This window comes from Lichenostomus cassidix, chromosome Z (assembly GCF_008360975.1).
Source record: "Lichenostomus cassidix isolate B80296 chromosome Z, HeHo_3.0, whole genome shotgun sequence".
Taxonomy (NCBI): domain Eukaryota; kingdom Metazoa; phylum Chordata; class Aves; order Passeriformes; family Meliphagidae; genus Lichenostomus; species Lichenostomus cassidix.
In genome coordinates this window covers 43,692,581-43,708,917 of record NC_139511.1, presented here as the reverse complement: position 1 = coordinate 43,708,917, position 16,337 = coordinate 43,692,581, and the positions used below count along the sequence as shown (strand labels likewise).

The following is a 16,337-nucleotide window of genomic DNA, read 5'->3' as shown; positions in this document are numbered from 1 at the left end:
GAAACACTAACATGTTGATCAAATTGTCACAATGTATTAATCAGTACTGTAATAAAATTATTATTTCACAACAGCACTAACAGCAATTTTAATTCTACAGCTTCTGTGTTATGTACTACTTTATATCCAAAGAATGAAAATTTAGATGAAGGCACATTGCCAAAAAATTCACGAGTATTTTTAATGAGCAAGAATAAGCTTATTCCAGATGGCTGTTTAGAAAAAAAAAATCCAGTTCTTTGAATCTGTGCTAAACACTAGTTCCTTTCAATTCAGAAAGTGTAAGCTCTCAGTTATGACAAAATTTCAACAAAGAACAGTGCTTTTGTGAAAGACTGAAGGTACTGTTCTCTCCAGAATGCTGTGGTACTTCAGCTTCAATTGATATACAAAGATAAAAAGAATCTTGCAGGATGCTTGCCTAAAACCCTAACTAGTACTAAGACAATCTTTTCACTGGTCCTGTTCATTTGGTGTCAAAAATACACAGTTCTGACAAATTATTCTGTGGCACAAAGCTCTATGGCACCACATCCGTAGCAACACTTCAAAAAATCAGCTTCATGGGACCCTGGTGCCATCTTCCAAGCACATATATTGACTAGGCATGCCAACAAACTATTTTTACTTTTCTCTACTTCAGTTTGTGCCCTCCAATTCTGCAGCTGAAAAACTGAGAAAGCTAAATACTATTCAGTGTTACACTATACTTGACAAAGGTCTGAACAGACCTGCTCGGTCTACTGTTTTTCTATATCATATAAACATATTTTTCTCTCTGAGGCATAGCATACTGTATACTCTAACACAGATCCACTTTTTAAAAGGAAGAGTGTCATCTGAAATGTCCACATATGCAAATTGATAAAGCAAAAAAAATAGGTAAAACTAAACAAAACTAAACAGAATAAAGTACTCAAATTACTTTCACAACTCTCTGTAAACTTAGGCAGCCAAACACGAGAACCCGATCCATTCTTCAGGCAAACACATTAAAACGGGTTAAAATAATTGTTGCACATGTATTCTGCATATCAACCTGTCACCTGTCAAAGCGTAGATATTAAAAGTAGTCCTTTCTCCAAATGACTTCAAATTAATGCAGTTATACAACCAAGAACAAGTTTTATACTTGTTCTTTTTGTTTTTTGAACTGTCATCATTAACAACTATTTATTATTACCTCTTTAGATATTGTAAAACATCTGAGGTAAATATGATTTCCCTTTCCCTCTCTTGCACAGAGCACCTCCAAGCAAATAATTTGGTTATCTTTCATACTCCTTTTAAAAAGCAAGGCTAACAGACAGAACTTTGGTTCATTACCTAACACAGTGTAATTACACACAGTAATCAGAGCATTCAGGGAACTCTCACAATAAAAAGGAAATGCTCTGCCATGACATGATACTATTAGAAGCTTACAAGTCTGTTTCAGTGCCTATAGAAAGATGCTCCAAGCAGACAGCAAATTCTTTTCTGTTCCATATTTCTAGAAGCCCTATATTATTTAAATGGAAGTATTGATACATATGGAAAAAAATTAAATTCCTTTAGAACATAACTTTTTAAAAGAAAGATTTACAAAAATCTTTGGTGCATTCCATATAATAAAAAGTTGGTGTCTATGAATTTGAATATGGCACTGTTACCAGTTTTGGATTATCCAAGGAATACAGTCTTCCTGTATTTTCAGCTCTCCTTTACCACATCATCTTCACATACAGTTTTAAGGGAACATCACATCCACTTCAGACTGATACATGAGCAAACAAGAAGGTTGGAAGACTATGCCCCATCCTTTTTCAGAAGTAGAATTTTTCACAAAGTGAAATTCTTATATAATGTAGGATACAAAATCATATGACAAATTTCAGTTATTCAAAAAAATGGAAAATGGGACTTGCCTTACCCATAATGGAATGGCAGGCTCCAGCAGCCTTGAAAAATGAGTATCACATCATCAGCAGAGTATGCTGGGGTGTCACATGAACACAGAATTAAAACATCTGCCTCACCTCAGTACTTGGGAAAAATCTCAACAAAATTTAGAGCACACTACCAATATCTGAGATGATCTTAATTTCACTAATGACATTTGGAATGTTACCTAATTTTGAAAATGTTTTACACTTTTTCTAGATTTTTCTCCTTAGTGCACTTGTATTCATTATAGTCCAATACAAACACAAAGTTCATTTCAGATTTTGGATACAAGTTTTTATGGTTCTTCACGAGCAAGATGGCATAACAATTTTCTTAAAGGGTTCTAGCTTTGCTGTTCTGGCACTTTCAAGCACTGAGCAACTTTCAAGCAAACCTCTTCAATATTCTGAATACTACAGATAATAGCTATAAATGAGCACCATACACAGCGACTTTATAATTTAAGTTTCATAATGGAAGAAATTCCTTAAGTTTTTACTCTACTCCAATCTGTAAGTCCATTTTTTTGTGTGTTCAGCTGCCTTTTACTGGTGGTAAGACGTAGAAAAACAGTTATGGAACTGTTTTTATATAGTCTACATAAAGCAAGTCAAACTTAATTAACTCTTAGCCCACATAAACTTTGCAAAGCAACACAAAATACTGCTTCAAAACCAATGCATATTTTTCCTCTTGCAGAATGACTGCATGTTTTTCTCATTTCTCTCTGGCAATACCAGCTTTTGTAAACAGGGTACTAGGATAGATATACACTCTGAATAAATTTACTTCAGAGAAAGTAAAAGGAAATTTGAATACATCAAAAGCAGTTACCTTACTTCTTCCCAGTACTCACAATCACTTCCAAAGACACCTAACTGGTTCTGTCCTCCTTTCCTGGATTTCTAAGAAAACTAGTGCTGTATTTGTAACGCACAGAAACCATATGCCCTTTCAGAAACATATTTTGTTACTCACCATAAATCAGTCTGTTTACTTAATAACACATATTTAGTTGAACTCTCTTCACTGTCAACAACTGAGCCACCAGAAATGCACAGTAACTAGATGCTGAAACAAATTACATTGCCATATTAACTTTTGCTTCACAGAGAAAACAGGTTCTTACCCAGTTTTCTTTTTTCAGAGGCAAAAAGTAGTAGTAATGGCAGAAATCAAGTATCAGCGTATAGGAGCTAAGGATCTGGGTGTAGAAACACAGTTGTAAAAACAGCCAGTGATTGTCTTCACCGACACAATTATTAATCCTGCAGAGAAACAAAGTGTATGTATATATAAAAACAAAAATACAAATACTTTTAACGCCGAAGTTATGACACTGTGAATAGAAGATTTTATGACTACTTAAAGAACAAACATAAGAACTACTGGATCCCATGCACCGCCACATAAAGTGTAGGTTTCACAACTGAGATCACTGCTTAGAACAGAAGCCAGACACATTTCTCTGTATTGTCATATAGCAAAGATACTCCTACAACTTTAATTAAAACTCTAGTAATAATTTTTTTTTTAAGTCTGCAAAATTTCACAGTAATATCTATTATCTTCTGCTACTCTACACATTCCACAGGTTGTGAACTATGAAGCGTCCAAAAACTGGAAATGCAAATAAATGGTCTAAAATAAACACAATCACAGGCTACCCCTATAACAATGAAATATGACTTTGAAATAAACCAAAGGCACAGAAGACAAAAAAGGTATCCCTATCCAGAAACTCCTTCTGCATATTACAACATGAAGGAGTAAAGAAAATACAAGCATTCTAGCTATATTAAATACAAGATCAAAAACCTTTGAAATTAAGGTATAGTCTGCTTCACAGAAGTTACGTGGATGCAATTTCATACAAGCATTAGCACAGACATCAGTATCAAGCTAAGCCAAAATGACAGAAGCACTATACTAGTACTGTTTTCTGAAGTAGCAAAAACTTGACAAAAAAGGTAATTTGAAAAATGGCTAAATCAATGTAAGGGGATCCTGATGTCCATTCTGTCCTCTGCAGTTTGTCTTGCTGGAAATGATACCTCAGAAATACTTTCAGAAATGTTTATTTTCACTTATTCTGAGTTTTATGGGTAGACATATGAAAGCCCAAATTTGTTGGTTCCCTGCTCTAAATGCCTACATGATTAAGCATTACTGGGAAAGACATAAGACAAATGAGCAGCAGTTGAGACCACAAAGTTCAAAATGATTCACTAAAACAACAGTAGATTATTCAAAGAAATGTCCTGGTTTTACCATGGACAGTGGTGATCCATCCTCCTCACACAATGTCCACAGCGACTGCAATGGTGTGAACGCTTTGGTCTCATCATATTGCATTTGTTACATAACTCCCAATATTCTCGTTCTAGGTAAAATATAAAGACACATTAGAGAGATTTAAAACTCAGTAATGTATGCTCATAATACATTTGTATGTTTGTGATTCTAATTAAAAAATTATCTTACCCTGATCTGAGAAGAATAAGCACCACATAAAAAACTTTTTCCCACTGTGACCTTAATTAAACTGAAAGATATTACCGCTACTCTGTGCCAGTTTCCTTCTCCAAAATGCTCTCTCTTACTATAAATTTCTACAAAGTAATTATTACAGTACAAAAGCTGTCACTCAAACAAGGAGGACTGTAACTCAATTATTTTCTTACACTTCCACTGTGAAATAAATTATCTGCTACACCAAATCATGATATAATCTTCCCGCCAAACAAGAACCTCCAGAGGAAATACTCCTACTGCTAGCTAACTAAAATATGACACACAATGAACACTTCAGGACCATCTTCCATCTCAAAGTATTTTAAGACATGCAGTTTTACACACAAGGCAATTATATCAAAGGCAGAGGATAGGCTTGTACTTACAACTATACACTATTTTTAAGTGACTAATATGAGATTCTTTAAAAGCTAATCTTCAGAGATACTGAATAGCTGAAAGTACCAGGAGCTACTACTGCTCAGCTTAGCTATTATTTAGTGCAAAATTGCACCATCCAAATTAGAGGAATTCTTTGAAAATGAAAATTCACATAAATATGTTCTAAAATTTCATCTTAACATGGGAAACAAATAAGATTAACACTGAAATAATTCCAGTCACAAAATCATGTATTTTTTGTCTTTAAGGAAAACAGGTGGACAACTGAGAAACTTTGTTTCTACCTAAATAAGCTTTTCCCGATGCACAGAAATTTCTCAGATTTCAGGGGCAGAGGAAAAAAAAAGGAAAAAAAGCTTAAGATTTACAGTAGGGCATTGTGAAATTTTATACTGTAAAACACTGTCCCTATGTAAACAAAATCAAATTATATTTAGCACTTCTGAGCCACCTGCAGGCAGCTCTAATCTGGTCTTTCTTCCTGTAAAATAACCATTGGACACTGGAAATAAAGAAGCCCAATATCTAAGATCATTAAACTGGTAACAACGACAGATGGAAACTGATTTACAATCTGTTCCCATAAATCCAGTGTCACAAAGGTGTCACTCACTAATAGGGTAGCTACCAGCAGAGTTCAGAAACACCCCAACTCATTTTTTCAGACAATTTATACTATGCAAAAATGTATCCTCCTGTCAACCTAGAGAATACCACAGAACTGAAGTATTAATTACAAAAGTAAAAAATCTTTGATATAGCACACACCAAATCAAAATATCAAGGTCATGATTTAGCATAAATGTTTCACCTTCAGCAGTATCCATAAAGTATCACTGCCCTATGGACCAAATGAAGCATGCAAAGGTTGGAGAGCCATTCAAAGAGATACCTTAAATTAGAAAGAAACATTTGTATACAAGGGGAATTTGCACTGGTCCTGTATTTTGAAGGTAAATAAACATTCCAATATAAATGTAACAGTCTAACTGTTCTCCAACTAAGGTTAAATCTATGTTGTTCTTGCAGCAGAAACTCTGACTCAGGAACCCAAGTCTGAGACAACTTCCCTTTTATGGGATCAAAGGATCAACTGCCAGGAGCAGAAAGAATGCTGCCATGTTTCTGCAATTAATGTTAGCTGAATCCCAGGGAGATACACCCCTTTCTACTATCAGCTGCCTACTCTGTGCACATAATAACATCAGCACTAAGGCTAAAAAGATCGTGTTTCCACATCATCATAGATTTTCACTAACATCAGGAAGAGAGAGCAAAACCTCATTCTCGGCATCCACCACATCTCAAGACAAGATGGAAGTATTCACCCTCACTGCATCAGATACATTTTCTTCAATCAAGAAGTGTTATCTGTTAATGTGACAAAGCTCATGCTGTTTAACAGCCCTTCTCCATTTGAAACTGCTACATAAAATCTCCATGTATTAGAAAATAGCACCCAACAGTTCACAAAAATGCTTTCTCTGTGGAGAATCATTAAGGTTTTAAATTTCCTCCAGCTTCTGGAGCACTGGATACCATACAGGAATTGTGGCATAAATTTACAAGGATAGAAAGGAATTGCAACATTAAGTTGCTACTTTATAAAAAAGCAAGGTAATTAGCACCCTGAAGGTTTTTTTTTGGTAACAGCCCATATAAACATTAAGACACTAGAAAAAAAAAGCATAAAAAACACAGAGGTAAAATCTAGCATAGGACTATCTTCCACCACCATTTTCAACATTATATAAATTTAATTAGAAAAAAGCTATAGAATTAAAATAACTAGCCATCTCTAAACATTTTTCATTAAATATTATCGAACTGGTAGTATATGCAATATGTTTGAAAGTCTAGAATGCAAAAAAATTCTTCCCATGGAAAAATTTCCTAGCAGAAGGTCATACATAACCAAGCATTCTGGTAGAATATACATTTTAGAAAAAGAAGTTTTGGGACTACACAAGGAAAAGTGCTAGATATTTACAACTTAAAAACAGTGACATACTAACTTTATTCAGCAGGGACAGTTTCATGGTTTCCATTAAATCTCACAAAGTCAAATTTATTCCTAATTATTTTGAGGGTATTAAAATAACTTTTATTCAATTATATAGAAACAACTTAATGTACCTGTGATTGGTATTTTTGGATTTTCAGGTAACTTTCCTGGATCCGCCACTGAGGCTCTAAATAATGAAGCTATACAAAACAATGAGCAGAAGTAATAACCTAAAAAAAAAAAAAAGCATTTGTTAATCTTTTTCAGATATACAAAGTACACTACATCAAAAATATAAATGTTCCAGCACAGAGTTGGAAAATACTCAGCCTTCTTACTCAATTCCAGATAGATTTTTGACATTAAGTATACAATATTAAGTACTCCCCAGTCTTATAAATTGAGAGAATAAAGTAGTAAACAGTTCTGATAGCACCAGCAGAGGATATGACCGTACTACTGTTTTTAAGATATTCCTCCATTATCTTATCAAATAAGCAGCCATCATTCCACACTTCAAAGCCTCCGTATGAAATACATTCCCAATAGTGCATCTTCATTTTGAAGTTTGTTCCAGGCATAATTCAAGCCTTTTCCCCAGCAAACCTAACAGCATAACTCATATGAGCTGACGTACCTAGAAATGTATGACAAAATTAGCAAAATTTAGTTTGTTGCCAGTTATCAGTACTATCACCCCAAATTCTGACAGGCACTGAGAGATGTGGACCTGAGATTCTGTCAACAAATTCTAAGTACAGAACCTGAAACCCACATTCAAGTTTTTCACTAGTTTCCACAAATACAAGTTCTACCATAAGACCTTTGAAATGAAGTGTCTCAGCTTCTCAGAATATAGGATGCGACCCACTACTCTTATTCTTTATCTTTCCCCTTAGTTTTTATTTTCTGACTTTTTTCATGTATGTTCAGATACTATTTTATTAGCAGAAAAATGTTAAAATGACTTACACAAAACTGCCACAACTGAAATATTCCCCTCTTCATAATGAGGAAATAGGATGACCTTTGGAATGAAGATTGTGTTGTATAGCCAGACAAAGATAAGTAGGCCCATGCAGCACCAACCCTGAGGGTCAACCACAAAGTGAATTCGTTGCCCCATTGAACACAAACAAGTAATAAATTGTCACGACCCAGGAAGAAAAGATAATCCTAAAGAGATAAATAAAAATTTGTTTTAAAAAAAAAGGGTAAATTAGTATAGTGCAAACTATAGTGCAACTCATACATCCAAATAAGAAAGAAAAAACTTGTCAGCTATTGATTTAAGGAATCACATAAAAACTTACAAACATTTCACATACATTTTTTGGGTACCAGGTAGCAGATAATTTTCTGATTTTATTAATTAGTTACATATGACTAAAAAGTAACATATATCACCATGATGCAAGTAAAACCATTACCAGGGAAAATTGTTAAGTTATAGGTAAAGCAAGCAACTGTCAGTCAGGTAGCAGCAGCAAAGGATACAAATATTAAAGAAAAGCCTTCCATCAAAGTAAAAAGGTTGCAAAGCAAATAAGGAATATAGGGAATGATTTATGTTATACAAAGATTCACTCCACCCATCTATTATAGTCTCCCCATCTATTTCATGATTGTTTTCTTAAAGCTTTTATGCTAAAATAGTCAAAAGCTTCACTGAGAATTTGATTTTCCTTTGCTTAAAAAACCTCTTTCATGACATTTATAGCAAGCCAAGAGAGAAAGGAATCACTACCCTAACATCTTTTATGTACATTACCATAAATATCACAGTAAAACATTTTCTATTAACCATCAAGGTTTCCATTCTTGTATTTTAATGTGCTGGGTTCTTTTTTGTTTTAGATTGAAGAAACCCCACCAAGTCCTACAATGTGAACTTCTGAGCTTCATAAACTGATCTCCATAACAACACAGCATTAAGTCGTAACCACTGCTCAGCACACCACACAAGGGAGGGATTACTACTGTTGTTTTTTTATCAGACCATCTTTATACATGTATTTTAATATTGCAATTTAGTATTTCAATTAATATTTATATTTAATGCACACATAAATTCCAATCTACTCTCCTACCAATTTGTTTCCCTGATTTCTGGGTTTCAAAAATCTAGCCCACTTCAAACGGATTTCATTCTATTCCTTTCAGCTTCTACTTGTTGCATGGAAATTTTGTGTATCAGTCAGACAACTCTGTTTCTAGGGGTTTGGCTTACTTGTTTTGTGTTTGACAGTCCTCAATTGCATTCACAATTTCTTTACTTAATATTATTCATAAATTTCATTAATGTCTTTTCTTCTTTTTCTAGATCTTTAATCAAAATCAGACCCAAACAAGCTGTCATTTTTCCACATTTCTCCTTTGCATTATTTATCATAATACTTCGTTCACTACCTTGTAATGTGACAGTGTTCCCATTCAAGTATAGCAGAGTAATAAATGTTTATTCTAATCCTAAAAATACACCAGATTTCCTAACATCTGCTTTTAGAACCATGTTGTATATTGAATAAAGCCGCTGTGCTGTTAAAACTGTTTTTAAATTCATGATAATCATAAAACCTATTTGGGCCAATAATCTCTCTTAATATGCAGCACGCATGCACCACCGGCTGTTACATACATGGTATTAATACTCTACGCACATCTAGTCTCTAGATGTAAAATGTTGTGGTCTTTTACTCCTGAATCTGCCTGCTCTTAATGTGCCTCTGTTGTAAGCTAGCTCTGGCAACCAGCATGTTGAGAATAAAAAACCATTTTACATCCTTTTAAGTGTGCACTGATGAAGGATCTGTCTCATCAAGCTGACAAGCTGTGGGAGAAGGTAAGCAGACGGTACAACATCAGGGATGCTGAAAAGGAGAAAGACCTTTTCCCACCACGTTCCTCCAGCTACAGGAACCCACACTGTGCCAAGAAGAGGCAGACAGTGCCTCAGCTTGTCAAGCTGGACATGGAGATGCAGAGTGCAGCAAAGTCTGGGAGCCTGGGAGCTCCAGCACCAGGATGGTTCCTGCTCTGCCTGCAGCTCTGATCTACAGAGCAGGTTCTGAGCCCTAGCAGCAGACACGGACAGGAAGCTGTGTCCAAGAAAGCCTCTGAGTCATTTGTGTCTGAGTCCTGTGGCAGTATGGCAAGGATGGGGTAAGGAACACTGGTGGGAAACTCCCTGCTTCAGGGACTCTACAGGACCAACCTGTCACCTGGCAAAGTATGCTGCTTGCCTGGGTCCTGGATACCATGGACAGGCTGTTATTGAGACTGGCAGTAGTCTGGCCCTTAGACTACTACCCTCATTGGCTCTTCCATTCAGGCACCATGGACATAGCCAGGGGAGACCAGCATACTAAGCATGACTATATAGCTCACAGGGTGCTGGCCAAGGCCTGGTAGCCCAGCAGTGCCTTGTTCATCCTGCTGGTGAAGGGGAAGGACTTGAGGAGGAGCAGACAGATCCTGCAGAAGAATGAGCGCTTGTGCAGCTTTTATATCCACAGAACCTTCTGTGACGATCAAGAACTGAGGGCTAAGGGGAGCAGGATCCACCTGAAATTACATGAGGTAAAAGCATCTTTGCCAAGAGGCTGGTTAATCTACTCAGAGAAGGCTTAAATTAGGCATCATGATAGAGGAAGCTGCTGACCTCTCAATGAGCGAGGAAGTAGCGGTCAGGGTTTGCAAACAAAGGATGCAGGATGATGTGGACAACAGAGATCCTATAATCAACCAAACCAAGATAAAATGGGGCTGCACCAAGTGTGTGCACACAACTGACACAGGAACACTACTTAGGTGCTCTAGGATGAGGTTCGGAAAACCATAGTCCTTGTGGAGCTCAATCTGGTGAATTATTTGAAGTTCCAACAGAAATTTTTGTACAGGTACATGAGCAGCATAAAGAAGGCTAGAGGAAACATCAGCCTGCTGCTGAAAGTACCAAAATTATACAAAAATGTCAAAGCACCTTGTTTGCCTTGCTCTTTATGAGTAAGACCTGCCTTCAAGGATCCCAGTTCCCTGAGAACAGCGGGACAGTCTAGAGAACAAAAGATTTAGTCTGAGTCGAGGAGAATCAAATTAAGAAATTTTTGAGTAAACTGGACCTAACACTTCCATGGGACCTGCTGAGATGCCAGCCTGAGTGCTGAAAGAGCTCACCTTGTCATTGTGAGGTCATTCTCAATTATGTCTAAAAGTTTTGTGCTGATGGCTGACGTTCCAGAGGGCTCAAGAAAACAAGTGTCAACTCTGTTTTCGAGGACAAGAAGGAGAAACCAGGCAACTGCAGGCCTAACAGCCACACCCTGTTCTCTGGGAAGTTGAAGGAAATGCTTCTGGAAACTACTTTCAAACACATGAAGGACAAGAAGGTGACTGGCAGTAACCACCATGAATTTACAAATGGAAAATCACTCAGACTGAAAGAAACACAGAGGCCAAATAAAACAAATGTAGCTAGAAACACTGCTGACCACTGAGGAGCCCATCTGTTTTCCATCTTACCAGAACAGCAGATTCCATGATTTCACAGTACTTCCTCAGAATGGGAAATAACAGCTCAACAAACAAAACAGAGAGATGTAATTACTGAGAAACACTTGCTTCTGAGTGACCTACTAGTACTATATGTGAGCAATAAGCAGCGAGAGAGAGATTCAGGAGAAAACAGTAAGAATGCCTAACAAAGAAATATATCCCAAATTTTTATCACTCAGTCAGTTATTTTTGCCTGCATGACCACATTCACTTTCGCAAGTAAAAAGCCAAAACAAACATCACCCAACCTTAAAACCATACCTTGGATGGCAAATTCCACAATTAAGTCCAAACTATGCAAACACAGGCCCCACTCTCAAGATAGGGTGATTTCTTATCAGTCTTCTGTATCTTCTGAGAGAAACAGAAAATAGTGTGATACACAAACAACCACAGTCACTTGTTTGAAAGGCAGCATATAACAGGTTACCTTCTATTCTGTTTTTCACACCTCACCTTACTGATAGAGCTCTCTCCAAACTGACATGTTGGTTCTAACTAGCATTCCCCAAATCTCAGTTCTAGAGCATTTCAAAATTTTAATATAGATTTTTAAAAGGATGTAAGTGTTCAGAGAAAGGTCTATGTAAAACTGCACTACTGCCAGTGTATTTCAATTAGACACATTTATTTCTTGTAGGCCTACTTATAATGATAAATTAGGTTTTATATTTTTCATCATACTTTATCAGCAACAGTGAATAAACAATGTTAATATGCTGACTTACTCCAGGAAAGTGAGGTTTTTTGCCCCTCTTCCTCTTGGTTTATGTACCATGCATAAATATATAATGGGGGAGGAATAAAGTAAAACTAAGAGGTACAAAATCTGATAACTAGGTTGGAAGTACTAGAGTAAAATTTAAGCCACAAACAAAGTGAGTTGATTACTCTTTCAAATACAATGTCAAAAAAGATGACTGATTTCAAATGATTTTGTTCTTTAAAATTTGTAATTTCTGATCAGAAAAACTACAATATGCAAAGAAAAAACTCTATGAGAAGGTTTACAACAAATAAACTGAGAGAAATAATTAAGTGATTTATATCTGTATACACTCAGTTTTCATACAAGCAATGAAATTTTCCAAGCAAAGCAATTTTCCAGTGAAATAATTTAGGAGAAAATACACAGCACTAATGTCAGAGGTTTTGTGGTTTTCTTCCCTTCTACCCTAATTTATAGCCATTTTTTTCCTCTATAAACAACACGAACACAAATCATTTGAAAGCCAACAATAGCTGTGCCTAAGAAAAGCTTAAGCTTCACCAAAACATGACTGAGTCTTTCCTACATGATCAGGAATTGTTCTTGCCTTTTCAAAAAACACTTTTATTACAGGATGCCTGAACAGCCTCTTTTCCTAGCCTTTTTGTTTCTGGCCAATTTCATCAATCGTATAATAAACTCAGTATTTTGTTCACTACAATCACCTGCAATATGACTCTTCATGTGACATCCACTGAATAACGAAACCACAGAATGAGTCAGGCAAGCAGAAAGTCAATTCCGAGAAATGAGAAAGCTTTGTGCTAACCAGAAACGTTAAAATAAAGTATAAATTGCTTTAATAGACTTATTTGAATGCAAACTTAAAAAAATAAAAAGTATATACAATTTTCACCAAGACTGCCCCAAAACATACTCAGAAAATTGTACTACATGAATACACCCAACATGAGCAGTACTCAATTTCTCACCCTAAGAAGCATGACAGCTCTGGGGACAGCCTACTCCTTGCATGTTCATGGGTGATGCACTGATACATAACTAGAAACCATGCCTCACTTTAGCCCTGCTCACTTAGAAAAGCAAGACTTCTGAAATCTGACTTGCTGAACTTTTTTTCAAAATCCTTGAACAAGTCCAGAACAACACTAATTGCAACACAGATTGCTAATTTATTGAACTGTTCACTGTGAAATACAGTTTGAAGACCCCACATAAACTGAACAATACTATGCTCTATAATACACACTTCCAGAGTGGAAAAAAAACCACTTTCTAAAAAGGCTGTTTCCTAAACAAGTCAGAAAAGGAACAGAGAGTAGAAACATAAAAGATGCACTTCTCATATTTGTGATAGCTAAGGCAAGACAGTAACAATCAAACAGCCTCCCCAGTTTCTGGATCCAGCTGCAGTTTTAGACCAGTGACCTTCCTGAAATACGAAGAATTTTTGCTAAAGATTACTGATACTAAAACTAAAAACACACTTCAAAAGGATAAATAAAAAGGTGTACTTGAACCAATCAACCAAATTACTTATACAAACTAGATTTTAAAGAAGTCGGGTTATATTACCAAGTATCTTAACAGAACTCTCATCAAGCTTTTTGCAACTCTTCTGCTTAACAAAACAGAATGGTATCTGAATAGCCAGTTAACATAAGCAACAGCATATTTTTGCTATGACAAAACCCCACGCACCTGGCATTTCTCATGTTTATACAATGGATGGCTGTAGCAGAGACCTTGGCACCACGCAGTTGTTAGGCGGCTGTTGAAAGCGTTGTTAAGGTAGGCAAGACATTCCCACCCAGTTATTTTTCATTGATAGGATCTAGCAAAGCATACCTGCAAACATCTACTGCACTCATAAATAAAGTCCTTTGGGCTTGGACAGTGATGTGGCTTGCTACAGTGTATGCACGCCATACCCTCCTGTCACTTGTCCATGAAAACTATATTACCTGCCACTGACCAAACAGCCATTTGGAGACAGATAATATGTGTTACTTAAGAACATTACTCTTTGGATCGTCAGTCTGAGGGAAAAGAAAATCTACAATTTCGTTTAACTAACTCCTGGAGCTGGAAAATGAAAGTGTGAAACCAAGGGAGGCCAAGGCAATTGCATTTCCTTGTGCAGTGCTGCTGGAGAACACAGCCAATTAATCCCACGTGCCTCTCCTATTACCACCTCAATAGCAGCAAACGCCTTCCTCTTCCTTTACAGGACAACCAGCGCCCTGGAGCTGCGTGACAGCGACAGCAGCATTTCCTTATTTCATAGCTGGGGGCATACCCGCCAGGTCTGCCCAGGGCTTCCCTCCGCAGCTCCCTGCACGGACAGCAGCAGTGCTGGAGCGGAGGCGCAGGGATGGAGGAAGCCCCGCAGGAGCCCGCCCGCCGTGGCGGGGCCGAGCCCGAGGGCCGCCGCCGCTCCGCCGCCCCTCCCTCCTTCCCTCCCTCCCTCCCGCCGGCCCGGCCCGCCCGCGCCGCCGCTCCGGGGCTGGGGGTCGCGCGCGCCGCCCCCCGCCCGGGCACGCGGCGGAACCAACCGTGGGCTTCCGCCGCTCCGGCCGCGCGTGCGCGCTCCCGGCGCCCCGGCGGGCGGGACCGCGCCCGGCAGGGAGGGAGCGGCGGAGGCAGAGCCGCCCTTCGAGCCCGCCCGAGCCGACCCGGGTGCTCCTGGCCGCCGGGCCACCTGGGCGTCACGTCTCGTAGGCTGGAGGCACTCATGCGGCGGGCGCGGCAGGGGTCTGCGCCTCGCCCCCTGCGCGGGCGAGGAGCCGCTCTGTCGGGGTGGTCTGCCCTGCCCGGTGCGGATCCCGTGTGACCTACCGCCCGCGGCCGGGCAGCCGCTTTTCCCCAGGGATGGAGGTCGCTGTCACGGGCCCATTCCCGAGCACAGACTTTAGTCAGCATGAGCCCTTCTCCGTCTTTCATTTCTGCAGCATCCTTTTGCAATCTCTGGCAAAACATGAGCGCTGCAGGCAAGGCCTCTGCCTCAGTCTCCAGGCTGCTGCTAGGATAATCTGGCACTTGCACCAGCTAGGCCTCATGGTATGAAGTTGTGTGAACTCAACAGTATAAACTCTTGCTAGCTTTCTTAAGAGATACTTACTTTTCCTTGTGTAATGCGTAACTGCATTACTGATAACTGAAAGGCAAGGATGAGGAATCCCCTCTTGTAGGTGAGGACCTTTTGTCTCTCAGAATATTAAAGCCATCCATGAAGAAGAAAGATGCCCCTGGACGATGATGATAATGCCAGGATCCCTGTCCTTTCAACACCTCTGACAAAACCTGCTGTTATCTGACATCATACGTAGCTGTAGCAAGACCAACTCCAGGGACATTGAAGAAAGAATGAGCTATGTGGTGACACCGTAGATTTATTGATGTTTTCCAGCACAGGACCATGAATGTGTATTATGCAGTGAGTGGCCAAATTGTGTTGTATATGATTGCATGAAAGGTATGAGAACCATTTGTTAAAACGTATTCACTGTGCCCTGATTTGAATGGGACACTTCATGCTCATGCATAAAGAATTATTCTTGTATTTCTGTACTTTTCATCCTGGCTTCTCTTCTCCATCAACACAGACCAGTTGAAACATTCTCATGATATTCAGGTCCCCTGCTGTGCTGTGCCCATTGCTCAGGTAGGGCCCCTACATGGCCACAAAAGCCAATCCTGGTTTTAAAAAGACCCGCAAGGGATTTGCTGTGGCTAAGAGCCACAGACAGCTTGTAATAGACAAAATTTTCAGTGTTCCCAGCTGGGAATCATGCCTTGAGCACCCACTGCTGATGAACATATATGATCTTTTGGCTACCTAAAGGTATCCCATCTGTCTGAGTGGCATAGTTCCCACTGTAAATTGATGGGCTCTCACCCTGGAGCATTTTTCCTTCACAATGATGGATGAAATGGATGAAATGGATGAAGAGTAATGTTGTGAACACCACCACTGCAGAAAACTCTTCTTTCTTTCCAATCATATTCTTCCTAAAACTTAATTATAACATGATTATTCTGAAAAAAAAAAAAAAACCAGAGTCCAAATAGGTTAGTGTTTATGTAGTTTTCAAGCTTTTGTCAAGAATTTTGAACCTTGTCCTGGTTTGTATGTCCACGGTCTTCTGTTACACAGGACAATTTTTAACATTTCAACCTAAAGTTGCTCTGACCTGAATATAAGTA

General features: G+C 38.5%; 1 protein-coding gene across 7 annotated transcripts in view; it reads right to left on the bottom strand.

Annotated features, from left to right (window-relative positions):
- Positions 1–14,858, bottom strand: part of ZDHHC21 (zDHHC palmitoyltransferase 21) — a 41,573-nt gene extending 26,715 nt beyond the window's left edge. The window contains exons 1-7 of one of the 7 annotated variants that reach the window (XM_085041778.1): positions 14,687–14,702; positions 13,471–13,563; positions 11,663–11,755; positions 7,820–8,023; positions 6,979–7,077; positions 4,198–4,309; positions 3,056–3,194 (exon numbers count right to left, since the gene is read on the bottom strand). In XM_085041778.1, the coding sequence (XP_084897904.1) occupies positions 3,056–3,194; positions 4,198–4,309; positions 6,979–7,077; positions 7,820–7,973 (504 nt within the window). In that variant the 5' untranslated portion in view covers positions 7,974–8,023; positions 11,663–11,755; positions 13,471–13,563; positions 14,687–14,702. Of the gene's footprint in view, positions 1–3,055; positions 3,195–4,197; positions 4,310–6,978; positions 7,078–7,819; positions 8,024–11,662; positions 11,756–13,470; positions 13,564–13,832; positions 14,570–14,686 lie in introns of those variants that run through there. The other 6 variants (XM_085041779.1, XM_085041777.1, XM_085041782.1 and 3 more) reach the window with 6 other exon arrangements.
- Positions 14,859–16,337: the final 1,479 nt, after the last annotated feature.